Source organism: Melanostigma gelatinosum, assembly GCF_949748355.1.
Source record: "Melanostigma gelatinosum genome assembly, chromosome: 12".
Lineage (NCBI taxonomy): Eukaryota > Metazoa > Chordata > Actinopteri > Perciformes > Zoarcidae > Melanostigma > Melanostigma gelatinosum.
The window spans coordinates 27,059,374-27,085,324 of record NC_136645.1 but is presented as its reverse complement, the minus strand read 5'-3'; the positions used below and the strand labels follow the sequence as shown (position 1 = coordinate 27,085,324).

Genomic DNA, 25,951 nt, shown 5'->3' with positions numbered 1-25,951 from the left:
CTGCAGCAGGCTCTGACAGGATGGCAGGATCAGTCCTGCTTAGGTTCTCCCGTGCCTCCCTTCCCTCCATTGGGCCCAACAATACAGCCTTTGTCTCCAGCAGCGTGGTGCTGGCTCCCAGCGGAGCAGCGAGGAGAAGCTCTGCTCCCCGGTCAGGAAACATCTTACAGCCAGGAGGCTGCTGTTTGTTTCCCGGGTGAATAAGAAGTCAACGTTGATTTATTTGTCATGTAACTTGCGTACTTTAACCCAAACCACAATCTTTGCCGAAACCTAACTAAGCTGCTTTTTGTGAAGATGGAAGTGTATTTTGAAATATCTGTAATAAGCGTAAATTGACATGTTTGACTGGCTTTCGTAGGAAAACGCACACAAAATAAGGATATCATAACAAAGATATACTAATAGCTGTATGGGGATAGTCTACAAGAATTACGAATATCTATATAGAAATCGTCAATCTTCGCTCTGATCTTGTTTGTAGGTCATGTAGAGACATCAGTATTACATTGAGACCATAAGCAGTTTAAACCATTAAAACATATTTTATAGCACTGTGTTTGTTACTTCACAGATAAACAAAGAAACCCACGTTTCTCCCCCGTACTTGATTTATGCAAATCCACATGTAGTCAGTCACAGGTGTACAGCTCACTAGGTAAAGGGGTAGCTCTTGTATTCTGTTTTTAACCCATTCGATTAGACAGGCAGGTTTTCTTTTCCCTTCTATTCCATGTTAATTACCCGCTGTTAACTGAAGTTAGCAGAAAGTTGAGTTTGTGCATATGTTTATTAATCTGGAGCCCGTTTCCTTTTCTCCCTCCCTCAGTGAATCATTTGTAACCTTTTGTATTTTTTTTTTACGTGTACAGAGGCCTATTTATTTGACTGCTAACATGAAGTGAATGCGGTTGTCATCTCCCTTCATGGATCTCTTGGCTTTGACAGATCAAAGGTGGAGTCAAGTGATCTGATTGGCTGCTGAGACTCCCTCAGCCCTTTGGGAGTCCTCTCCTGATGCATTAAACAGGCCAGATGGATCATTTGTCTGATTCACTTCCCACTGTCTGCATGTTCATGGAGGAGATATGTTGTACTGTTCCACGACCTGTTGGGCTTGGGATTCTGCAGGTTTCATTCATAGGTCTAGCCTGCTGTAAATCGCTGTGAACCGGTGGGAGGCTGGAAAACATCCAGTGAATTATACACAGTCTACTCTTAGGGCCTTATGAGAGGTGATTTTAGGCTGGGCCTACCATTTAGGATCTATTTGATCTCCGAGGAAAATATTTGTATTCCTTTGCTTTGCCCTCAAAGACCATTCCTATGTAGCACATCGCGTTCCTTTCCCTCTTGAAGCCATGTTAGGGGGCGTTTTCACTGAATTTTCCCTCTACTGATTTTTTCCCCTTTGCAGCATCAGTAGCACAGAGCCAGCCTCCAACCAGACTACGCTGTTCCTGCTCGCTCTGTGGGGGTTTCCTAAGGTTGGGAAGCTAGAGTGCGTACAAGGACAGCAAATAAAGCGAACCAAAACAAAGCGCGCCGTCTTCCACCGGGGGATTCGTCTGTCTTCCGTGCAGGAGCAACTCTGACTCGCGCGAAAGAGGACAAAACAGGTAGAAACTTCGAAGGTTTGTCTCCATTTTTCCGTGCAGAGGCGCACATCCGGATTGACAGGAACGCTTTACTTTCCATGTCTGATGTGATTACACACATGCTGAGGATTGGAGGCTAGCTACATGAAAATAAGGGGGCGGGGGGGCTTGTTCGAAGAAATGGGCCGTTATGGTCAATGTCTCTGTTTGAGAGCACCACGCGAGAGTGACTCGTGGATTGTGAATCATTTTGTTAAGCCAAACGGTGATGACCTGGCGGAGCTAACATTCACCCTTGGATTATGGTTTCCCTCCCGGCTGACGTAGAGCAAATACATAAATGCAGCTCCCCGTTCAAGCTCGGGTCCCGGTGTCGGGCTCTTCTACTATCCAAATAACCGAAGAGTCGATATTAACGTCTGCGTAGCGACGTCGAAGGGGTGTTGCTCGCTCCACTGTAACGTCGGGTACAGTAGCGCTAGCTAGCTTACATAGCCCCCGGTGACATTCCCGTCTTTTTTCCATTCGGCTCGTGCACCCAACGTCGCACGCACGCACTATATCCGTCCACCTTAAACGCCAGCGGTGAGCTCCCCGCATTCATTGTTGCCTACGTGTAAATCATGCGAGTTCCAGCGGCGCTGCTGTAGGCCGCAGCCGCCCAGAGCGCTCGCTGCTGGGACTTGTTTACACGGACACCTCGGTGACCTTCCCGTCGCATCATGCTCGGCCAACATATGTTTGTAGGGAGGACAAAATAAATAAAACCCGTCTGGCCTTCATTATGGCACCCACAGAGACAGATAGTGGACGTGACGTATGTTGTTTGTCCTCCAAGCACAACACTGACAGCCCCCCCCCCCCGTATCAGCTGTGGGTCGTCATGGTGATTAGGCTGATTCTCCTGCCTGAGTTCATCATGTGTTACTCTGAATATTGAGGGAGGCTGTGTGTACTATCTGACAGGTAAATAAAGATTTAAGAAAGACGGGGGGGAGCATCGATGAAAGTCACAAGTTGTCACATTTTATTCAACCCTCATAACTCATTTGTAAAAGCATATGTATGCAGCAGTTATGGAGCAGACATTACCACTCACTTGAAGACTTACACATGTATGTGTGCTTCAGTGGAATTCATTCTGATGCAAATACAAGTTAATTGTCCAAGCAGAAGGGTTTGTGGAAGAAGTAGTTAATTTCCTTATTTTTTGGCAAACGTAAGCACTTTGAAATCCCCTGATGCACAGCACTGTGGTTGTATCTACTGTAAAAGGCTCCGTTCACGTTCGCTACAAAAAGGTGGCTGGAAAGCTGCAAAGTGAGCTATGCTGACATGACGCTTTGAAATTTGAAGGCCTAAAATTGAATCTACAGTTTCAGTCAAACTACTTTCAAACATTTAAAAAGTCCCTCTGTTCTGTGGATTATCCAAAGATAACAGGGACACGTTCCTGGAAAGAGATCTTCCTGATCCATTTTTAAAATGTAATCATTATATCGTGACCAATAAAACACAACTCCATCCATCTCCACAGTATTATGGTGGAGGCAGAATCCAAGAGACAGATGTCAAAACCTGGACAAATACATTCACAACTACACAGTATGTGGACTGATGCCACATCTTTGCTTTCTTTTTGCAACACATGATGTATGTTGTTTGTGTAGTATACGTTCTGTTATTCACTTGGGTTGTCCTCTGTGTCCTCAGCAGGATGTCAGCCAGAGGAGGAAAGAAGAAGGCCACCAAGCTGTCCCGTTCAGCCAGGGCAGGAGTCATCTTCCCCGTGGGAAGGATGATGCGGTATTTGCGCACCAGCACGCACAAATACCGCATCGGCATGGGGGCGCCCGTCTACATGGCAGCAGTCATCGAGTACCTGGCAGGTAGGGCGATCACATGATCCAAGCTTCATAGCGTCACAGTGTGTGTACCGTTACACACGGTACACATCTACACATGTTCTCTGTACTGTTGCATGTGTTCATTACGTGTTGTATGTGAACTTTCTCCAGTTCTACTGAAAGCGTGCAAGAAATCTGTTACATTTGTCGTAAAGTCGCTGATTGAAATAATTAAAGGAGTGTAACATATAATGTGTCCCATTATCAGATATCTTTTACTACTTTAAACCTTAAAGCCAGTAACGCAAAGAGGACCGGAAAAAGAAAACAAGGTTTATTTTGTGTTTTTTTTATGTCCACATGACTGAGTAGCGTTCAGTCTAAACGTCTTGCCTGTTATATTCTTGTTCTTGATGGACTGGGAGTCACACAGTGAAAAGTGAACACGTTTGAATACCACAACAACCACAGTGTGTTTGATTTGTTTCCACACTGTGTTTCCTCTCGAAGCTGAGATCTTGGAATTGGCAGGAAACGCAGCGCGGGACAACAAGAAAGGCAGAATAACTCCCAGGCACATCAAGCTGGCTGTGGCCAATGACGAGGAGCTCAACCAGGTGAGAGTGCTGGACGAGTGGCTGGTGTTTGGGTGTAGACCGTCACTCTTTAGGTTGACAAGAGTGGGCTATCATATGATGAAGCTGGCTAGAAAACATCATCAAGTACAAACTAAGCCAGCTTCTCAGACTCCAATCCCAATGTGCTGTTGAGGAAGAATAGAGCATCATATTCCTGCTGACCAGGTGTTTTTTTGTTTTGTTTTTCTAAACGAACAAACCCGTGTTCAACAGATTTCTAACTCTGGGTACACAAGTCCTCTTCAAGTCAGAGACACTTCGGAATATGTTTTCACTGCTCGAGTTTCGTGAGGAGAGGCTGAAGAGCGGCTGGTAATGTACCTGAGCAGGTACTGAACAGAGTACCCGAGCAGGTACTGAACAGAGTACCCGAGCAGGTACTGAACAGAGTACCCGAGCAGGTAGTGAACAGAGTACCCGAGCAGGTAGTGAACAGAGTACCCGAGCAGGTAGTGAACAGAGTACCCGAGCAGGTAGTGGACAGAGTACCCGAGCAGGTACTGAACAGAGTACCCGAGCAGGTACTGAACAGAGTACCCGAGCAGGTAGTGAACAGAGTACCCGAGCAGGTAGTGAACAGAGTACCCGAGCAGGTAGTGGACAGAGTACCCGAGCAGGTAGTGGACAGAGTACCCGAGCAGGTACTGAACAGAGTACCCGAGCAGGTACTGAACAGAGTACCCGAGCAGGTAGTGAACAGAGTACCCGAGCAGGTAGTGAACAGAGTACCCGAGCAGGTAGTGAACAGAGTACCCGAGCAGGTAGTGAACAGAGTACCCGAGCAGGTAGTGAACAGAGTACCCGAGCAGGTACTGAACAGAGTACCCGAGCAGGTACTGAACAGAGTACCCGAGCAGGTACTGAACAGAGTACCCGAGCAGGTACTGAACAGAGTACCCGAGCAGGTAGTGAACAGAGTACCCGAGCAGGTACTGAACAGAGTACCCGAGCAGGTAGTGGACAGAGTACCCGAGCAGGTAGTGGACAGAGTACCCGAGCAGGTAGTGGACAGAGTACCCGAGCAGGTAGTGGACAGAGTACCCGAGCAGGTAGTGGACAGAGTACCCGAGCAGGTAGTGGACAGAGTACCCGAGCAGGTAGTGGACAGAGTACCCGAGCAGGTAGTGGACAGAGTACCCGAGCAGGTAGTGGACAGAGTACCCGAGCAGGTAGTGGACAGAGTACCCGAGCAGGTAGTGGACAGAGTACCCGAGCAGGTACTGGACAGAGTACCCGAGCAGGTACTGGACAGAGTACCCGAGCAGGTACTGGACAGAGTACCCGAGCAGGTACTGAACAGAGTACCCGAGCAGGTACTGAACAGAGTACCCGAGCAGGTAGTGAACAGAGTACCCGAGCAGGTAGTGAACAGAGTACCCGAGCAGGTAGTGGACAGAGTACCCGAGCAGGTAGTGGACAGAGTACCCGAGCAGGTAGTGGACAGAGTACCCGAGCAGGTAGTGGACAGAGTACCCGAGCAGGTAGTGGACAGAGTACCCGAGCAGGTAGTGGACAGAGTACCCGAGCAGGTAGTGGACAGAGTACCCGAGCAGGTAGTGGACAGAGTACCCGAGCAGGTAGTGGACAGAGTACCCGAGCAGGTACTGGACAGAGTACCCGAGCAGGTAGTGGACAGAGTACCCGAGCAGGTACTGGACAGAGTACCCGAGCAGGTAGTGGACAGAGTATCCGAGCAGGTAGTGAACAGAGTACCCGAGCAGGTAGTGAACAGAGTACCCGAGCAGGTAGTGGACAGAGTACCCGAGCAGGTAGTGGACAGAGTACCCGAGCAGGTAGTTTACAGATGCTTTTGACAATATGCAGTAAAGGACATACACAACTTTTTCATGAACGGTGAGCAACAACAAATGGTGTCACGGTTTGAATAGTGATTGTAATTCTGGTTAAAGAGAAACAAGAGACTGTCCTCTCACTAATGTGAGCGACAGTCTTGTCCCTGGAGTTGAGGCAGCGTGGTGATGGTGAAGGTGTCAGCTGACAGCAGATATGTAGCAGCTGATATTTCAGCAGGCACGAAGGATCCCAACACTGTTTAACCTCAGCTCAGCACAACTCAGGCCACCGTTTGTCAAAGAGAGCAACACTCGTGTGAATAAATACGGTGTGTCGTTGTATGTTGTTTGACCGTACATAGTCAAACTCTTTGTTTGGGGAACACTTCCTCCATCAGCTTCTGCGGGGGGTGACCATATCAAATGGAGGCGTCCTGCCTCGGATACACCCAGAGCTGCTCTCCAAGAAGAGGGGGGTCAGGGTGAAGGTCGACAGCCAGGCGTCCATTCCCGAGAAGAAGGTAGAACACTCGAAGAGCAAGAAACCCATCAAATCCTTCAAAAAGGTTAAAGGCAAACGAGGACGCAAGCCAAAGGTCAGTGGACTCAACAGAATGGAGACGGGGACATCAGGCCTCAGTGTGCTTCAAGTGAAATGCTTCTCAGATCGTTGAGCGCCGTCTGAACCCACCTCTCTAACAGCACAATCCTTTATTTAGCTTTCTGAAATAATCCAACTGAGTGCCTTGGTAGCGGATTAGTTACAGCACATGCCACACACCGGGTTCCATGTTGTACCCCTTCTCTCTCTGCCTCTTTACTGTCAACAGTCCAGTAAAGGCTGAAATCCCCAAAATAATGAAATCAAGCAAAGCGATTGGCCAGGTGTGAGTGGAGGTAAGGACAGATGCAGGACGTCGTCATCCTCATTTGTTGACGTCATCAGAACAGGAAGCAGCTTGGCTTTGGGCGTGGTTGGGCAACATGTCGTGAACTAGTTTGTTGGTGACGTACAGAGACCATCAGTGGACTAAGCAACACATCTCACGCTGACATGTCCCCGTCTTGTTTAAACTGCTATCAAACAGGAAAACATTGGTACTTGTTTTTAGTTCCTGTAAAGTTTGACAAAACCAGTCACGGTTCACTTATCAGCTGTTTGTGGAGCTTTCACCCACTTCTCATGGAAGCGCTTCAGTCAAAACCACTTCAGTGAAGTCCAACACAAGACCAGGTCTGAGCAGCTCCGTGATCCAGTGGAGTTGAGCAGTTGAACTTGATTGTCTGTCGAATACATTTGCTTTAGAAAAGCATAAGATGTGGTGGAAAGCTACAGAACGAGCGAGTAAGTGGAGCTTGAGTTGAGATTATTTGGTCAACGGCGTCCAAGAATGAAGTATCATGCACAATGTGTTTAACCGTTACTTCATTGAACAAGAACAAGTACTGAGGTTTGATGCTCAGCTGTCTTATTATCTGTTTGAACTGGTTTAAATGTTCTTTTCATCTGGCAAAGAGCGCAGACAACGAGTCTGTACCGAACTCCACAGTGGAAGACGGTCCTGGAGACGGATTCACCATCCTGTCAGCAAAGAGCCTGTTCCTTGGACAAAAGGTAATGATGTGATATCTAATGAGCTGAGCTGCTGATGGACAATACAATGATCAACTAGAACTTATTCATGTTAAGGTCTTCTAGGTGACAATCGGTCGACTCTACATAGACTCAGTTAGAGAACTGCAGCAGCTGTTTCCTCTCTGTGTTGACCACCTTGTGAATCCACAGCTTTCACTAACGGAGAGTGAAATCAGCAAAATTGGAACAATCAAAGTGGAGGGGATAATTAACCCGACAAATTCGGAGATGGACCTCAAAGACGGAGTGGGTGAGGAGGACATGTTCATGTGTACTCGATTTCTTCTCCACAAGTCTCCACGCTTCCCTCTAGCCAGCCTCTTGTGTTCACCTGCTGCTGTGATGTTTTCAGGCAACGCCCTGGAGAAGGCCGGAGGCCGAGAGTTCCTGGAGGCGGTCAAGGAGCTGCGGAAAGCACAGGGGCCTTTGGAGGTGGCATCAGGTACAGTCTTCACACATGGAACAAACTCTATGAGCTGTGCTGTGTCAGCTTGTTTTGAATGGAGAGCTGTAGACATGTGCTCACCCATCCCTGTGCTACCGTCTGCATTTCCATCTTTCTTCAACCTTGAAGGACCAACAGCCTTCACATAGATCTGGTTTGGTTCCTCTTTGAAGCTTTGAAGACATAAAAGTAATGAGTCCAACGCTGTTCATGCTGCAGCATTCTGATAGTGACCTTTGTACAGGGATTTCACTCAGCAGAGTCCTGATGCCAGAAATCAACAAAAACTCGTGACTGTGGCTCAGAAGTGAGTGCGGTTCGATCCCGGGTCCTCCAGTCCATGTCATTGACCAAATTGCTCCCGAAGGCCGCGGTGCCATCGGTGTGTGAATGATGGGCAGGTGGCACCTTGCATGCTAGCCCCCGTCATCAGTGTATGAATGGGTGTGAATGGGTGACTCCACATAAGGAGTGAGGCAACAGTGCTAACCACTCCACCACCGCGCCGCCCTACTCAGTTTTGTATTATATTCTAAAGTTTAGAATCTAAACTGACTGTGCAGAAAGCATCTTAAGGCTAAGATGATTGTACAAAGCGTCTTCAGCTTGAAGCTTCAGTTGGGAGCTGTAGCTAAATGAAGCTCCGCCCATCGACTGGAGCGAACCGTCTCATGCGTCTGCTGAACCTTTCACCAACGTAGGTTTCCGAGGAGAGAGAAAGGCAGTGCAGTAACAGACATTTTGATTCCTTTGAGCAGCGCTGCTCTGTGTGATCGGAGCTCACGAGCAATCATTTTCAAAAATCATTTCCAACTGAATTATAAAAGAACAAATAGCTTGAGGAATACAAGGGGCTCGAATGAATGAATTAAACGGAGTCTCAGGGTTGAACTGTGGATCTCTGCGTCTGTGTCTTTGCAGTGGCAGTGAGCCAGGCCAGTGGGATGGCAGCGCGCTTCATCATCCACTGTAACGTCCCTCAGTGGGGATCTGATAAGTGCGAGGACCAGCTGGAGAAGACGGTGAAGAACTGCCTCTCGGCGGCGGAGGACAAGAAGCTCAAGTCCGTGGCTTTCCCTGCACTTCCTGCTGGACGGTGAGCTCTACTCTGACACACTGCTCACTTCAAACTAATCTCTTAATCCACTGTGCTCCGACACGCAGGTCACCAGAGCTTATACACATGAAGGTCTCATTCAGGCTGTTGACTGCTGAGTGTCCATGCACTGAAACAAAGGTGTGTTGTTAATGACACAGTATCGTCTCCCAACTCTGAAGAGAGGCAGTCGGCTTAATGTTACGAGCGCCGCAGCAGCAGGTCACGTGATCTCTAACTCATCATCTCTTATGTACAGAGAAAATGTTTCAGATTCTTCTCGATCAGAACATGATTGTATTTATTCTCATGTTTTCAATGAATAAATGAGTATCCAGCAAAACCAGAGCCCCAACTTAAAGCATCATCATTCTCTGCTTTACAAGCCAGAAGCAGAACTCTGATAAAAGATGAAATGAACTGTCTGCGGATGCACTGGAAGAAGTGGTGGTGATCGATGGTCATTAATAAACAACGTTGCTACTCAGCACGGTGGTCCAGCAGGGACACAGGAGGCCCACATGTTACAGATGTAAACACTCCCATTACCCAGACTGAAGACTAAAACCGTCACTTCAACAGATCGATGAAAGCACCAGTGCTGCATAACTCCAGGTCTGAAAAAGGGTTGTGCACTGTTGCTGTGTTTTGACCACACAATCAGTTATTTTGATGTCTACTCTCTGCTGGGGTTAAAGCCGTGTTCAGACCAACAGCGGGGCGCCAATGCAGGGTCCCCCGGCGAAAGGTTGAACCAACCTCAATTTCTGCTGCAAAACAACATGGCGTCATCCAACAGCTGCTCTGGTGGCCCATTGCCCATTTCCCCTGTTAACCTCGGGATCGTCCCAACAAAGCACCAAGCTACTCTGACAACTAAAGGCCTCAACACAGCAGTCGTAACATCCCGGGAGCCTTTACAGCCCGGAGGTGTGACGAATAGACAACAGCAAATACTCACCTGCCAATAGAAAATGGCTTGGGCTTTTATTGTGAAAGGTAAGAAAGGAAGGGGTGCATCTGGTCTGAGCTGCTATGGTCAAGGTTTGGACCACTGAGTTACATTAATTAAAAGGTGCAACTCAACCTGTTTCTCACAAGGTGATTGGTTGATGCGTTTGTTTTCAAAAGCTCAGAAAAACTGACCTCGTTCAGAAAAAGCAATGTTGCTGTTTTTGTCTTTTTATCCACGTGGTGTGAGACTAAAACAGTCGTATGTTGCCAGCGAATTAATCGCTTGAAAGAAATTATATTTAATATATATTTTCAATATGTTTACGCAGCTTTCGTTTCCCAAATAAAGGCATTGCAGACCAGATCCACTTCTTCTGTTCATACCTTTCACAATAAAAACCCGAGACGTATAATGTTCGCAGGCCAGTATTTCCGTGTTGTTCGTTTGTCACGATTGGTTCGTAAAAGCATTGCGAGCTTTTGAAACTGCTGTGTCGTCTAACAATACTTCAGGCTCTGGTTATATTTCCTGTCAGTCCCACTCAGCCTCAGTGTTTCACTGCTGCTGTTGGTCTGAACGCCTGGTTACCCTTCCAACCTGAATAATGTCTAATATGGAGATGATTAGTCTGATTGTCAGGATCACATAAGCAGACTCAACAGTGTCATATTTTGTTGGTTGTAATTGTCGTTTTCTCTGTATCAGCAGTCGTGTCAGTCTTATAAATCTGTTTACGATGACATGTCTCAGCACTATGGTCTGATGCTTAGTCTTAGCTTCAGATGCTGTACATCAGTCTTCACCGGCCCTACTGTTGAACTGTTCCTCATGAACTGTTGGTGCGGTGAGATTTATCTCACCACCTCAATCTTTCTCACAGGAACGGATTCCCCAAACAAACGGCCGCCCAGCTCATCCTCAAGGCCATCTCCAACCATTTTGTGTCGTCCAGCAGCTCCTCCCTGAAAAACATTTACTTTGTTCTGTTCGACAGTGAGAGCATCGGAGTATACCTTCAGGAAATGGCCAAGCTGGACGCCAAGTGAGGATCCTGGCTTAAAGGGGTTGTTTTATAACTGTTGTTTGTTGCAGATGGTGTAGATCAGGGGTGTCAAACATACGGCCCGCGGGCCGGACCCGGCCCACCACGTCATTTTATGTGGCCCACGAATCCGCCAGCAAAAAAAAAATAATAATCTTTTTTTTTTTTTTTTTTTTTTACAAAAATTTAAAGTTAGATGTGAAAATAAAAATATCCCCATGGTCGAAATTATGAGATAGAAAGTCGAAGTGATGAGATGGCATGTTGTCTGTGTGCCGACATTAAAACTATCACAACAGGTGGACAGGAGATGCAACAGCCCATAAAGAGGATTTCCAACAAGTTTCTCAACATGCGTACTTCTCTGTACTGAAACGTCATCAGTCTCAGCCAAAGTACTGTTCCAATTCAAAGTTCACATCGAGCCAAGCACGGCCCTAATGCCCGGATGTGGCTCGCTCTGCCCATTTTACCCGGGATGCATCGGAGGTGACTTGTCTGTACTTGGGACAGCCAAATATCCCAGAATGCATTTTGCACCAGCAACAGGAAACAATGGCGGAGGAGAAATCACACAACTGGAAGTACGTGTTGTGGAAGTCACAGATATCCCGGGAAACTAAACTAACTATGTTAGGAGTACCGTAGTTACATTTACACCGTCTTACATTTACAACCGGCCCTTTGAGGGCGACCGTGATGCTGATGTGGCCCCAGAGTGAAAATGAGTTTGACACCCCTGGTGTAGATAGTTGACGAGACTGTGTGTGTGTGTGTGGGGGGGGGGGGGGGGGGGGGGGGGGTTGATGTAGAATCCTGTGTTGGTTAAAGAGGGAAAAAAAAAATCAGTGTGAGTTGAGTGCCGTTACATTTCTGTCCCACTGTCCCCTCATGAGGTTGTGTTCTTTATAGATTAGGTCCTTTGAATCCGTACAGTTTGACATTATGGTCCCTCGTTTCAATGATGTTTTTACATTCCATGTACAAATAGAACCGTTTTGCTGGCCTCTGTAGTTTCTGATACTTAGTTTACTAAAAAAACTGTGGTTCTCATTCTGCTTTGAAATAAAACCTCAGATGTTTTACACCAGAGATCGGCTGTTTTCAGAATGTTACATTTCACAAAGTAAGTCTCTACTTCCATTCAACAGACGTTATGTGCCGACTCTAACCAACACTCTGTCTCTCTGTGCTTTGACTTCTCCACACTGGACTCTGCAAATCACCATTTGATGATTTGCTTTGAGACTTTAAAAAAAGTCCAGAAAGTCGTGTTTAGTTGTAAAAGTGTTGAAGTATTTATTAGAAAGTCTAGAAGGACGACTGGGCTTCACTTTCTGTACTCCAACTCAACAAACTGTGTCAACCGCGTTCTCCTCTCTCCAACTCATCACGCGACACAACAACAAAGCAAAAAGACGTGTTTGGACTTTGGATTGAAAGTCATCAACAGAATCGGTCTGATGTCCGGAGGGAGGTAATGCCATAAAGAGGGGCATGCTGGAAAAGGCTCTTTGTCCCCAGAGTGAAACCGGCTGTATTTTGAGAGCAGAGAATCCTGAAGGTAACATGAGGGTCAAGGAGATCAGGTCGGAAGGGGCGTGTCCAATGATTCATCTCACATGGTTCGAGTTCAGATTCCAGCCGCAACGAGGCAGACCTGAAAACAAGACCCGACAATAATCCAGTCTGGATGATGCAAAGCCGATCTGATCTGTGATGCAAAGGTGAAAGATTTGGTGTGCTGGTGAAAAGAGAGGGTTGAATCGAACATAACACCACTCGTCTGTCTGACGTTGGGGGATCACACTGGTGTGGATGTGGACCAGAGCCAAAGACCAGCATCGCAGATTCATCAGATTTTAGGAGCAAGAAATGATTCGGCATCCATCTTTTCACAGCAGACAAGCAGGACTCTAATTGGATACATTTAATAAATGAATAATGTGGCCAAGAGGTGATCTATAAAGAGAGAAGAGCAGAGGCCCAACATTGTTATGAGACAATATTGATGTAATTTTATTGAAGGGAACAAGAACGAAAAGGATAGGTTCTAACCACTCAAGAGCCAGGCCAATACCTATACAGTGATCAATAGTGTCAACAGCTGCCCTGAGATCAGGAGATCATTTACTTTCGTCAGCACGTTGTCGGTGGAGTGACGAGCTCTGAACGCAGACTTTTTAGGAGATGGTGTGAGTTGTTGAGACACAACGTTTTCTGGTACTTTTGAAATGAAGTGAGGTTTAAAGACTGGAACGTTATCACGGTCCGGTTATTGAAGGAAGGGTTTAACCACAGCAGTCGTGAAGCCGTCAGAAGAGACAAGTTGACAATGTTCAGAAATTGCCAGAGATCTTGAAACTATTCAGCTAGTAAATAATAATTCATATCATACCTCTTCTCTCGGCTCATTGGTGTAAAGTTGCTCTCAGAGGAACATCTTGGACTTTTAGTGTCTGAAGGAGTCTTTGTGATCCACGTGATAAAAAAACACAATGAGCACTCTCTTTACATTATATTTATTACATAGTAAAAAGTACATCACCTTTCATTTATATATACACATTATATTCATGTCATTTCCTGTTCAAGCAAGACTCCACACCTGATAAGAGTCCCCTCCAACAAATAAACACAGCTTACAAAACGTCTCCTGTTGGCGGCTCTATGAGGCTGTAGTGTCACCCAACAGCTGTACTGCAGTGGAGAAGTCCTCCTCTTCTTTCACAACTCAATAAATAACATCAAATAACATCACGAGAGGATCCCAGGGCCACGCTGAGCGGATGCTGAGCTGTCCACGTCTACACCTTACTCTACTCTACGTCATTTGGCATTAAAATGGTGAATTAGTCTCCATCAGCCGGTCAGGCTCCATGTCATTGCACACAAGGCAGTCAGCATGTGGCAGCGCTGTCTATGGGAGCAGACTGCAGCAGCTCCACGACTCAATACATACCAAGGAAACGACAGAGCTTCAACATGTTCCTCAAACTATCTGAACTCATGGGCTCTAAATGCCACCGTGGTCACAAGGCCGGGCAAAGTGGTGCCACTTGTGTTCAAGGTGCTCAAATGTTATCAGCCTCTGACGTACACATGAAGTCAGGTCACGGAATCATAATCACAAATGTCATAAATAAACAAGGGAACAGTTACTGTGGTCACTGCTAAAACATAGTTTTAACTTTTATGCTGATCTGGTAAAATCCCTGTACTCGCATGCTAATGAGCATATGTGTTTCCATGGTTACCAAATGATATGACACACAACACGGAGATCTGAGCTGTGGTCAACGGCACTGACCCTCTGCACCAGAGCTCCACTGACAGCTTTCACACCCAAATAAAGAGTTTGAATCAGACAATGACCCTGAAGGAGGCGGCGCAGACCTCAGGTCAGTCACTTCACACGATGTCATTGATCCGTCGAATCTCGGCAGACCAGATGTTCCCGTCTCAATTCTCTCATTTGGAATTTCAGCACGAGTCTCTGGATTAAATTTGTGCCAAATCATGACATGTTCTTTCATTTTCTATCTGAATGAGTTAACTGTTATTATGCACTTTATATATTTCAGTATTTACAAGACGTGGACTGTATGATGTTGTCCTGTGTGTGTGATGTGATATGTAGCCTTTGGCCCCACGACAGATGAAACTCACTGAACTGAAATAACCTGCAGAAAAAATTTAATCTATGGAGATGGCTGATTTTCAAAGTAAAACGATTTAAATGTTATAATTTCAGTAAATGCTCAGTGATGATTACATGTAAGCAGAAGCGGTTGAGTTACTGCCGTCACCATCATGATCTCGGAGTGCTACGAGTCTACATGAAGGCCCTGGGGACTCATCATGTGTGCACTGCTGCAGCTACACAAACATGATCAATCACATCGATACGGAACTCTTTCATGATGTGTTCGACTTATCATGAAGCAATAACGTCGACATGGATCCCTCGCTCTGCTCCGTTCAGTGGACTGAGCTCACTGCAGGCTCAAGTATCTCCACTTTGGAATGTGGTAGATGTGACATCACCGTCACAGCCCCTCTCCGCTGGGTGGGAGAGGAATCACGGCTCGGTTTAGTCGTTGGGGGCAAAGAGCTCATGCAGAGTTGAAAAGAAAGAACGAGAGCAGGCCAGTGTCTCCGTCTGCAGCCTCTGTGATGCACAAAGTGATCTGTGAATAAATAAAGTCCTTTTCTGTACAGTGTTCCATCAGACGCTGCTCAAACAGTGGTGATACAACAGCTCTGGGAATCTCATTTCATCAACAACATGCAGTACCTCCAATCCCAATAACTCACTTGCTGTCCCCGCCGGACATCTCTAGATCAATATGAAGCAAAGCCATGAGGTCAGCCTGGTCTTATTAAGTTCACAGCTATGCAAGAGGGGGGGGGGGACTCTAGACTAAACCCCAGTTTGGATATACCGATCCGTTATGCCACACTTTGAATCAACGTTTATCCTGAATACATGAACCCGATGGTGATCAGATCAGGAACACTCCCACACAAGGACAGAGCTGTAGACGTCCTGAGACCATGTCCCCCAGTGGTGGTGGTTTATATCTGTGCTACTACCAGCAGAGCCACGCTGACACTTCCTGTACCACAGTCTGATACGTGTTCTCCATCAATGAGCCAACTGCTGCTCTGGATGGTCCTTCATCACCATCAGCACACGCACTGCAGTGTATCTGGACCCACATTCAAACACTCACTAGACACCACATGTGGCTTCATGGCGGGCCGTAGGAACTGTCAGCTTTGGGTCTTTTCATTCAAAGAACTGACGCCTGCCTTACATTCCCAAGAATAGAGCTGTGGTGGGAAAACGGAATCAGACTTTGTATTTTATTGTATTGGTCTAAAATATATATGATGCATTGAGTTTAAAAGACTGGAATCAGGTGACTGTCTGCTGGCCATGTGTGCAGCATACAGTCAGCCCTCTCATGGCAGCTACAGGCCTGGTTGTTATCGACAGGTACGGTCAACCCACTTTTACTTTTAATACTTTTCATAGTACGACTCTGTCCTGCATTTGCTGTTCCCGGGTATCTGGACATACAGGAATAAAACAACGTGCAAAAGAAAACCTCACGTCTCTTCTCCTTTGAATAAAATGTGGTATAATTGAGGTGGCACATCTATTTTGTCTTCTCGCACATGTTACATCATTTAAAGAACCTTGTGACAAGCTCTAGAAGCTGTGGTTGAAGTCTGTGGGATCCAGTAGTGGGGGGGGTGGTCTGGAAAGAGGACAGAGTGTGAGAGGGGGGGGTGAGCTCTCTTACTCAGAAGGGCTCGTAGGCCTGGGGCCAGGAAGCAGCGGTACAGGGGACGTGGCCTCGATGAGGGCGGGGTTCAGGATGATTGGCAGGGACATGGGCGGGACTCCCACCTGCAGGGCGGAGGCGAGAGGCTGCAGGATGAGGGGGGACTGGCTCAAGGGTGAGGGGGCCTGGGCAGGGGACGTTGTTAATGGCACGGGGGGAATCAAGGGTGGCACCGGAGACGAGCGGGCCGATCCTAGAAAACACAGAGCAAAGCTGGGTTACTATTAGATCTGGGCTCACATCTTTATCTCTCTTTGGATAGATGTGCATAGACGGCGTGGTGATCACAGGACGTGGTGAGCTGTGACTGCTGGGAACCGTCAGTGTTTTACCGTTGGCACCGGCTGCTTGGGGCTCCTGGGGTGATACTGGCCTGCTGGGGGTCCGTGTCTCTGCAGGGTTAACTGGGACTGGGGAGGTTGGCTGAGCAGCTGGCAGAGACACTTGAGGGGATGAAGGCCGGCCTGCCGAGGGTGTCGGCTGCACGGGCTCTGCCGGAGGACTGGGCACTGGATCTACAACAAAGACGATTCACGAGAAACACCATCGTCAAGTTCCTGGTACCACAACAAACTATTGTGCACATGTTGTGGAGGCATTGCATCGGGCTGTTCCCCCTCTACATCCCTGCGTGTCTGCTGAGTACCTTGTATGACGGTCTGTTTGAAGAGCTCCTCCCTCAGGTGAGGCAGGAAGCACACAATTCGTTCCCAGGTGATTTCCCACAGGTCTGAGTATCCTGTCCTGGAGTCGGCGCTGTGGAAGATCCCTGCTGTGTCCATCACCAGCAGCATGTTCTTCAGGGACTCTGGGATGGCCTCCAACTACACAACCAACAGCAGAGGCAGCCCATCAGAGGAGAGAACAGAGACTGTATCCACAGGTCAACGAAGGCATCAGCCATCAGTGGGACATATCAGCTACAATCACATGACAGTGCTGGATGTTAGCAGGAAGACTATTCTCACCAGCAGGTCACTGGATCCTGCGTGCATGTACTTGTCCATGAAGTCCAGAATGGTGAGCCAGAGGGCAGCAAAGGTGGGCAGGGACAGCAGAGGAGAGAGGTGCTGGAGGAAAACCTGGAGCAACGGAGAACAAGATCACATGATCACATGATCAGTCCACAGCTGCTGCCGGGAGACACAGCTCATGTTCTCCACATCATTGAGATGAGGACTTGCTCTCGATGATCTCTCCAGATTAAATAAAGATCTTCCTCTTGGTTCCATCTTCTTGTTTTAGAATTAACTGGGAATTTATTCAAGGAGAGTAGGCGTGTATCCTTAACTTCATGCCAATCACATGTTGGCCAAAATGAAGTGTACACACACACACACACATTATCATAATATAATTTGCGTTCCCCTTCAGTACCACTACAACAGGTTATTGTATCAATAATGTGTCTATGCTATTATCACCTGTTACATGTACATATGTATGTATGTATCTAATGAATGAACCCTTTCTTATAAGTACATTTGCGTGTATTTGCTGATGTTTATGTATTTCTCCTTTCCTCTCTTTTGAGTCTATTCCCTTATACTCAAATGGAAACCTGTATATGTCTTTGATAATGCAATCACACTGTCAGTTGAACATCTTTTAATAAAACAAGTCTTCACCACAAACAAGGAAATACAAAAACAGCACGGAGCTCGTAGAAGAAGGGTAACAAGCTGAACACGTCCATGTGTGTGTGTGGTGAGAAGAGTGACAGCTGGTGTGAATGCTCTGCTGCTGTGGGAACATGTGCTGGTTGTTGTGTGTGTGCTGCAGTGTATTGTTTAAACCTTTGACAGGAGGGTGCAGGCTCTCATTCTGGTCTCCTCCATACCGCCCACATCTGCTGGGCTTATATTGTCAAGCAGCTTAGTCAGCAGCGGGAAAAGCACCTGCAAACACACACACACACACACGCACACACACACACCAGGAAGTACAAACGGACCGAGTGAGGAACGGGACTGCAGATAAAGGAGTTGGTTTATAAAATCCAGCTTCATTAGCACATTTTGATCGACCGGCTCTGTTTCATAGAAGAGCAGCAGACATGTAGCTCTCCTTCTTTCTTACCTTATTGAAGCAGGACTCCCACTCGGTTGCATCCAGTGTCTGCAGATCATGGACCAGCAGCGCCCTCTGGAGGTAGGTGAGGGCCTGCATACGGACCTGACGTCTGGCATCGCAGCACAGCCAAGCAATGCCTGGAGTGGGCAACCATACGACAGACATGAGTTATCCTCCACCTCTCATCAATCCCTCTTGATCTCCTCAGAACCAGCGACAAGCATATTGTACACATGTATGGTGCGCGGAGGTGTTACAGGCAAGAACAAAGTCAAGCGTATCAACATCTCACTGTACATGTTTGAGCCTCTAAAGAACATGATCCACTGGGTTCATACATGGTCTCAAACCTGGTAAAGAGCTTGTAAGTCACAGCACACTGAGGTTGATGCATATGGTGACAGCGGCCTACCTTGCAGCAGCGGGCACCAGCAGCTGGTCCACAGGGTCTGGGAGTCGGCCTCGATCTTCCTTCCTGCAGCCTCCAGGTGGCGCTGCTCCTCTGCCCAGGAGCTGTAGATGTTGGCAGCCCGTGTGTGCAGAGTGTGCATCAGGTCTAACAGCTGTACACACCAACACCAGTGTTAATACCAGGATGTACGGCTTCATATCTAGTACAAGGCTAAATGTCACGTGAAAGTGAATGCAGAGTGTGTGCACTAACATATTGGGATTTTGAGGTTTAAAAGAGAAGTCAATTACACAAGTCCTTAATACGTCTGTCTCTTTAAATGATTTGATACAATCAGCATCAATACTGTATATTATAGACATTACATGTTATAGCTGTAACTAGGTGCTAGTCATGTATATCCTAAATGTGTATTTGGAAAACAGTCGAAAAAGTGGATTATAATATAATAACGGCATATTATCCTGTAACCTAACATTCCATCCAAACATCACACCAGAAACAGGAGAAGGAGGAGACCAACAGGGCGGGTGGGCATGACTGGAAACGCTACTTTGTTCCACATGACAGCTGTAAGGAAAGCTTCACTGTGCAACACGGGGGGGGGCTCAGTGACTTAAACAAATCATTTTAGTGCTGCATGGAGTCAAATGCTCACCGACACTGAATGTGAGCATGTGTGGGTGAAAGGAGATGCTGGGCTCTAATCAGAATCAGGTGGAGGTGTAAAGAGTGCTGCTGTACTTACGTCCTGACTAACCTGTAATGACACCGTGTGGTAGCTGGCCGGGACACCCTCGTCCTCCTCCTCGTCGCTGTGGGAACGTGATGGACGCTGATTGGACGCCCGGTTGCCACCTCGCCTCGTTCCACCTCCGCCCTCCTTATCCCGTCCCCCTGCCTTCTTTCTCATCCGGGACTTGGAGGAGTCGTACTTGTGGCTCTTCTTCTTGTCATGGTTGCGGTAACCTGAGGAAGCAAATTATTCAAACAGAAAACTAGAATCACAGCTTTGCGGTTGTACGTCTCCCTCCGCTAACCAGTGAAGTTACAGCTTACACCGTGTCTGTGCAAAATGTCACCACTTCGTCATTTTATGCTATTAGACGTTTGTGTGAAATCGTCATAATAGGCATTTGAATTTGTGAATTATGGCCAAAATCATGTTTTGTGGAGTCACAGTGACCTTTGAGGTCTGTGCCAAATGTGAAGAAATGCCCTCCAGGTGTTCCTGATGTGCCATGTTCATGAGCCACGTCTGTCCCCGGAGCGGAGGAATGAACTCAGTTCAAGTGAAGAGAGGGAGACCCACCTCCCCAGATGAAAACCTCCAGTAACAGAGTGAATTATGACAGCTCTCTCTCAGAGGCAAAGGTGGAAGTAGTGAGAGTTCACTACACCCCGGTTTTACTGGCAGCCGGTGGCCACGCCCCTTTGTTACGCAGTACGGCCATCATGAACTAATCACACCCATGATGGCCCGATCCTCAAAACAACCACACAGCTCTGGGCCATTCAGAAACTTCCCATTTATCTTGAAACTACCTTCAACAAAACAATATGAAGTCAGACCACGAACGCTCAATCGAGTGATGACAGGTTCTGCCCTTTCTATTAGTATCTCAAAGAGATCAGCGCCGTGCTTTGATCGACCCATTGCTTTTGTTCATCTGTGTGAAGCCCTGTTGACGGCATGTTTCCAATGGCCTGAAGCACTGCTGTAGCAGGAGATGAATAGGTCATCAGCCATTCCAAAGCACAAGTGCACCACTGCCATATCTCCAGCTTAAGCCCTGTCATTGTGTAGATCACACACAGCAGGAGGGATGAATGGAACAAGAGGAGGAAGAGGTTCTGGGGGCAGATAGGAGGTTAAAGCACAGAGAGAGGAAAAGAATGTCGGGCAGACTAAAGGCACAGGGTTGCTGCTGTAGTTTGAATCAAACGTGTCTACACGCTGCTAGAACATTTGATTCATAAAACAGTCTGTTCTCAAATAGTCGTCCGTCCTGGAGTAACTCGGGCAAACCATGGCAAATGCAGAAAATAGTTGATTTTTAGGAATTGGAGGGCGATTGACAGATTTGTGTAATATTTGCTTGGCATACTCCTTGATTACTACTCAATCAAACATGTATGCACAGAGATGGAAAATAACAGACTTGAAAGGTAAAGGGATGCTTTGGGTCGCAGCTAAGCATGAATAGCACATGTGACCAGTGAGCCATTACTCCTGTGTGGAAGGTTCATTCAGAAGTGACATCGTCAGTGTACATCGTTACGGATGACTTCCTGAGCAGAGAATGAAGTCTGTTAGTGCTGCTCTGCTGTTATCAGAGCTTCTCTTTCTTTGCTGACGTAGCCTTTTAGTGCACGTTAGTGCATGTGAGCGTGCCCCACTGGTTAGCTCAAAGCCGCCGCTCTGCACAGCTGTCACACGGCGGTTACAGCTGATAACACCGTACCGACAGCGGCAGAAGAGTAGAACCCTTCCTCTGGTTCCCCCTGAGGTAAGCACTGTTAGCTCTGATAGCACTGTTAGCACTGTTAGCTCTGATAGCTCTGATAGCACTGTTAGCACTGTTAGCACTGTTAGCTGTTTGCCTTCAGCTCGCCGTCGACATGTTGAGAAGCATTAGGAATTACCCTCAATTTCGGATCTTGCACCTTGAAGTTCCGAGTATATCTAGATTTCTTAAAATAGCTCCTATGAAATTGTAAAAGTCTCACCTCCATTGAGGCTGGCCTCCACAAACACTCGTATGGCTCTGACACACAGCTCAAAGTTGTCAGGGGTGACGTGGGCGGCGTCACGGACGATGAACGACAGCGTCTCGACACACTTGATGAGAGACTTGGTGTCGTGCTGGCCCAGGTCCTGACCCAGCGTCAGACTGTACTGGTTCACAAGGGGATGATTCAGCTGAGCTTTGGAGTTCACCTGAGGGCTCTTACTCATCTCCAGGTCATCTCTCCCAACCTGGACAAAGTACAAAACACAGACACACAAATATGCATCAGAGTTTGATCAAACCAATACACAAATATCATTTATTTTGAAGGTCAGAAAATGTGATCCTGAACACGTGACTGAGGATGTTTCAGTGACTGTGCATGTACAATATACAGTATGTCTCGCTGCTCAGCATTCAGGTATTTTGTAAGAGTGTGTGTGTGTGTGTGCGCGCACGCTGACCACGAGCCATCCACTGCTTGCTACATCCACATCTGTTGTGGAGCGAGGGATCCTGGTCTTGCTGTGCTCCGTGTAGATCTCGGAGTCAGACGTGTAGCCCCGGTCTAAACTCACTTCACTGACATGATGAGAGGGCAGCTCGCTGTCTGACTGGGCTCCTGGAGACACAAAGTACACAATGAGACTTGCACTTTCTTGACTGCATGACACAAGACAACAATGTGGGTCGAAAGATGCCACTACTTTGTGTTTGGTGAATACTCAACTCTTATGAGTTCAAAAATAACTTTTGGGACAATCGCTGAACAGTTCTGAGGGATAACAAGCAACCAATTGTATTTGAAACAGTCCAAAAGAAAGATGTGAATGCAAAACAAGATATGAACAGCATTGCATTAACAAACAAGAGCGTGAGGGAGCACGCACTAGAAAGTTTGAATGTCCACATTTCAATATCAAAAATTCTTTACCACCATTACACTGATTGAACTGCAGTTTGTATTTAGATATTAAAACCTGTTCTCCTCAGTATCACCAGACACAAGGAGGAGAGTCTCTGGGAAACATATGGATTTTCATACTTCTAACTGTTCAATAGTCATTTTTGGGGACTTTGTAATCTTCCCTACAGTGCTGGTGGGGAGATAGAGAATTCCTCATTTGGCTTAAAAGTAGTCAAAAACAAACGGTACAAAGTCAACTTTCTACAAGAACATTTGAAGAAAGTCTTGAGATATCGTGTTCACAAGAACGGGACGGACGTAGATGGTAAATGGACTGCACTTGTATAGCGCTATTCTAGTCTTCTGACCACTCAAAGGGCTTTAACACTACTACACGATGTCATTCACCCAGTTACACACTGAAAACAGGGCCCATGCAAGGTGCCAGCTGCTCATCAGGACCGAGTAATTCATTCACACAGCCTACGGGTTCACAGTCTCGCCCAAGGACTTCACCAAAATCGAATGAGGTCAACCTGATGAAGTGGAGAGAAATATTGCACCTGTGTCGTTGTCAGTCGGGGTGGAAGCGAGCTGGAAGGAGGCGGGCGGTTTCACTCCGGCTCCGATGCACTCCAGCAAGGAGAAAAGCGTGAACCAGTCGTTTGTGCTGTGGATGTTGGCTGCATTCGTCTTCAGCAGCTCATGGAGGCCAAAGGCCACCTGCCTACTGACCCGGGACAACACGGGAGCTTTCATCATCAGCAGGAGACGCAGGGAAAGGAGAACCTGTGGGCGTGGACATGGAGAGAGACGATCAGGGCTGGAAGAGAATCTGGTCAAATATCAAATTCAAACATTTTCATTCTTTCCTACTTCTTTCTCGTTTGTTCTTTATTACTTGCAAACATTACAAACACACTCCGAAGTGAACATGTAAATGAAACACCATGTGACTCAATGGAAACGGTAGCATTCTGTGGATTTGACTTTTATATAGGAATAAGATTTCAAACACAACAAAACACAAACACAGTGTTGAGACGCAAAGCTGATTTCAGAGTATTAGATGATGGTTTAAATGTAGGTCGCCCTCCTACCATGAGGTCAGGTCAGCTCTAGATTACCTGCTTATCAGCACACATCGCTCCGTCTTTGTTTGGACCCAATGGAAGAGTTTCCATGATATCATGTGCTCAGACAGCGTTCTATTTGGAACACTAGGGCGGATGCTAGACACCTGGATTATCTGGTGCAGTCCAGTAAAATGAGAATGAAAGCCTCACTATATCATACTGTAGGTCATCAATGTGATCATGGCAACATGACTGACCCGTATTGTCAGTGACCCCCTGACTGAATGACTGAATGCAACATTAGCTTAATGACCCTGGTGACAACCCCGCCTGAAAAGTCTGACTGTGTCTCTTCTCCGGTTGTTGTGTCATTGATGTAATCCTGTTGAAGAAAAGGTGTGCTGCTGTATTGCATATTTGACTTACTGTCAACAAATCCCATCAACAGACCACCACCAGCATGTCTCAGTCCTTCTCCCCGTGGTGCTCCACTGAGTGTTTGTGGCAGCAGGACGATGTGTGGGATTGACTTTAATAAACTACAGAGAGTGTGTGAGTGTGTGTGTGTGTGTTGAAAGTTATCATATTATTCTTTTAGTTATAACTAGTATCGCTTAAACCTGCATATATGCAGATGACGACAACTAGACTAATTTCAACCCAAATAATGAATGCTATCATATCTGAGGTCTATCATGTATGGTTTACTATGACGTCATCCTGATCTCACCACTTAATCCTCTTCCCACAAAAATACAAAATACAAGGCTGGGAACCTGGCAGACAGAGGAGGAGGAGGACGTCTGTGAGGGGGGGGGGGGGCGAGATAATGTGCATATATACTCTGTTTTAATGATTCATTGTTGTTAGACCTCCAAACCGTCTGTGGGGAATTCAGCTGAATTATTATTAGTGTCTGTTCATTCAATGTGTTTTTATGTTTAAGAGTTTTCTCATCTCGGTTATTTCTCACCGGGAGGTTAACAAGATTATTTTCCACCACATGTGTGTGTATTTGGGGTAGGGAAGGACCATGTGCACAGTGTGTCTGACTGATCAAACAGCCATGTAGACTTGAACAATGGCTTTATCAGCTTTGTACTGTTGCTTGTACTTCAGAGGGCAGCAGCATGACTAACTCCTCTACTGTCCATGTGGACATTGGGCTGCACAGTCAGTCTTCCATTTTGCCTCCTTCACACTACACGACTGCAGCCTTGATTTCCCGCTCGCCAATCAGAGAATCTGTGGTTGCACATCGTGCTCCAGCGCTATGTAGCATCTGTTCACAGACGTGAGCCGCGAGTCTCGTCGATGCATCGATGGCACAGTCTAGATTGCAGTCTAGACTGCATCTGGACCTGTTGGGGAGTCTGTCAGCTACAGCCAATGAGAGCGTGAGACACGGATGGAGTCCTGGAGGAAGGGTCACCTGTACCTCGTGGTGCTATGTGTTGCATTTGCAACAAAGACCAAAGTTACTGTTGCACCTAGTGCTGGATGTTTGCATGAATCAACTTAACAGAAGTCATTACTGATCTACATTGGGAAAATAGTAAAGACCGGTGGGAACAGGCTACTTTGTGAACATGTGCGCGCCAACCACGACATCAACAGACCCAACTACGCTATAGCCCAATACCACCAATGTGTGGTGCTGGGCTGTATGAATCGAATTGAATTGAATAGTGTGAAAACCACAATGACCTCAAGAGATTACAGACAGTAAGCTTCACAGTGAGAACAGCTCACTTTCAAAGTGGTGTTGGGTGAACTTGGCTTTACTCAGAGCTGCTCCTCACTCATTGGCTAGCTTATTGAACATCATGCTCCACTTTGTTGACAGAAGGTCATTGTCAGAGCAGTTCTTCTGACCAATAGCAGAGCAGGAGGTGGGCACCAATCAACGTACATGCTTACTCAAGAAGTCTGAGCATTGAAATGGAAGCAGTGTATTCAGCAGCATTTTGACACGAGTGTGTTTGGGAAATAATAAGAAAAGAGATAAGAACCCACTGAATCAGCTGTGAATCAAAGCCAGACCAGAGTTGGTGTCCTCAGGCTGCAGAGACTGCCTGATTTAGACTTAAAAGACAGGCTTGAAGCAGACAATCAATCACAAAGTCAGAGTGTTGGTAAAAGAGATCAACAAGACCCGTCTGCTGACAAACCCAACCAGCTGTTTGGATGTAAGCTGACCTTTCAGTCTGACCACTGTGACAGTCTGCTGACCTGAGATGATTATCTCATCCAGTAACATCACACCAACTCTGCTGGAGTGTTTGAGTCCAGGTGTGTGTGTGTGTGTCTGGTGTACCTGAGAGCTGATGTCTTCTCGTCGTAGCAG

General features: G+C 46.8%; 2 protein-coding genes across 6 annotated transcripts in view; one reads left to right on the top strand and one right to left on the bottom strand.

Annotated features, from left to right (window-relative positions):
- Positions 1-1,439: 1,439 nt before the first annotated feature.
- macroh2a2 (macroH2A.2 histone) lies at positions 1,440-11,822 on the top strand. Of its 5 annotated transcripts, XM_079279814.1 has the most exons (9): positions 1,440-1,619; positions 3,312-3,487; positions 3,956-4,062; positions 6,275-6,472; positions 7,393-7,491; positions 7,663-7,762; positions 7,865-7,954; positions 8,879-9,053; positions 10,889-11,822. In XM_079279814.1, the coding sequence occupies exons 2-9, from the start codon at positions 3,316-3,318 to the stop codon at positions 11,052-11,054; spliced, it is 1,107 nt and encodes a 368-aa protein (XP_079135940.1). In that variant the 5' UTR covers positions 1,440-1,619; positions 3,312-3,315; the 3' UTR covers positions 11,055-11,822. The 5 variants fall into 5 exon arrangements, with proteins under 5 accessions (XP_079135940.1, XP_079135939.1, XP_079135936.1 ...); XM_079279813.1 differs by having other exon boundaries at positions 3,315-3,487; positions 7,663-7,954; XM_079279810.1 differs by having other exon boundaries at positions 7,663-7,954.
- A 1,736-nt stretch (positions 11,823-13,558) lies between these two features.
- gbf1 (golgi brefeldin A resistant guanine nucleotide exchange factor 1) overlaps positions 13,559-25,951 on the bottom strand; it is an 85,155-nt gene continuing 72,762 nt past the window's right edge. The window contains exons 21-32 of the mRNA XM_079280661.1: positions 25,922-25,948; positions 23,092-23,317; positions 22,086-22,243; positions 21,620-21,869; positions 19,638-19,858; positions 18,890-19,040; positions 18,484-18,614; positions 18,201-18,302; positions 17,373-17,486; positions 17,051-17,228; positions 16,737-16,919; positions 13,559-16,597 (exon numbers count right to left, since the gene is read on the bottom strand). Coding sequence (XP_079136787.1) covers positions 16,359-16,597; positions 16,737-16,919; positions 17,051-17,228; positions 17,373-17,486; positions 18,201-18,302; positions 18,484-18,614; positions 18,890-19,040; positions 19,638-19,858; positions 21,620-21,869; positions 22,086-22,243; positions 23,092-23,317; positions 25,922-25,948 — 1,980 coding nt within the window. The 3' untranslated portion in view covers positions 13,559-16,358. The remainder of the gene's footprint in view (positions 16,598-16,736; positions 16,920-17,050; positions 17,229-17,372; positions 17,487-18,200; positions 18,303-18,483; positions 18,615-18,889; positions 19,041-19,637; positions 19,859-21,619; positions 21,870-22,085; positions 22,244-23,091; positions 23,318-25,921; positions 25,949-25,951) is intronic.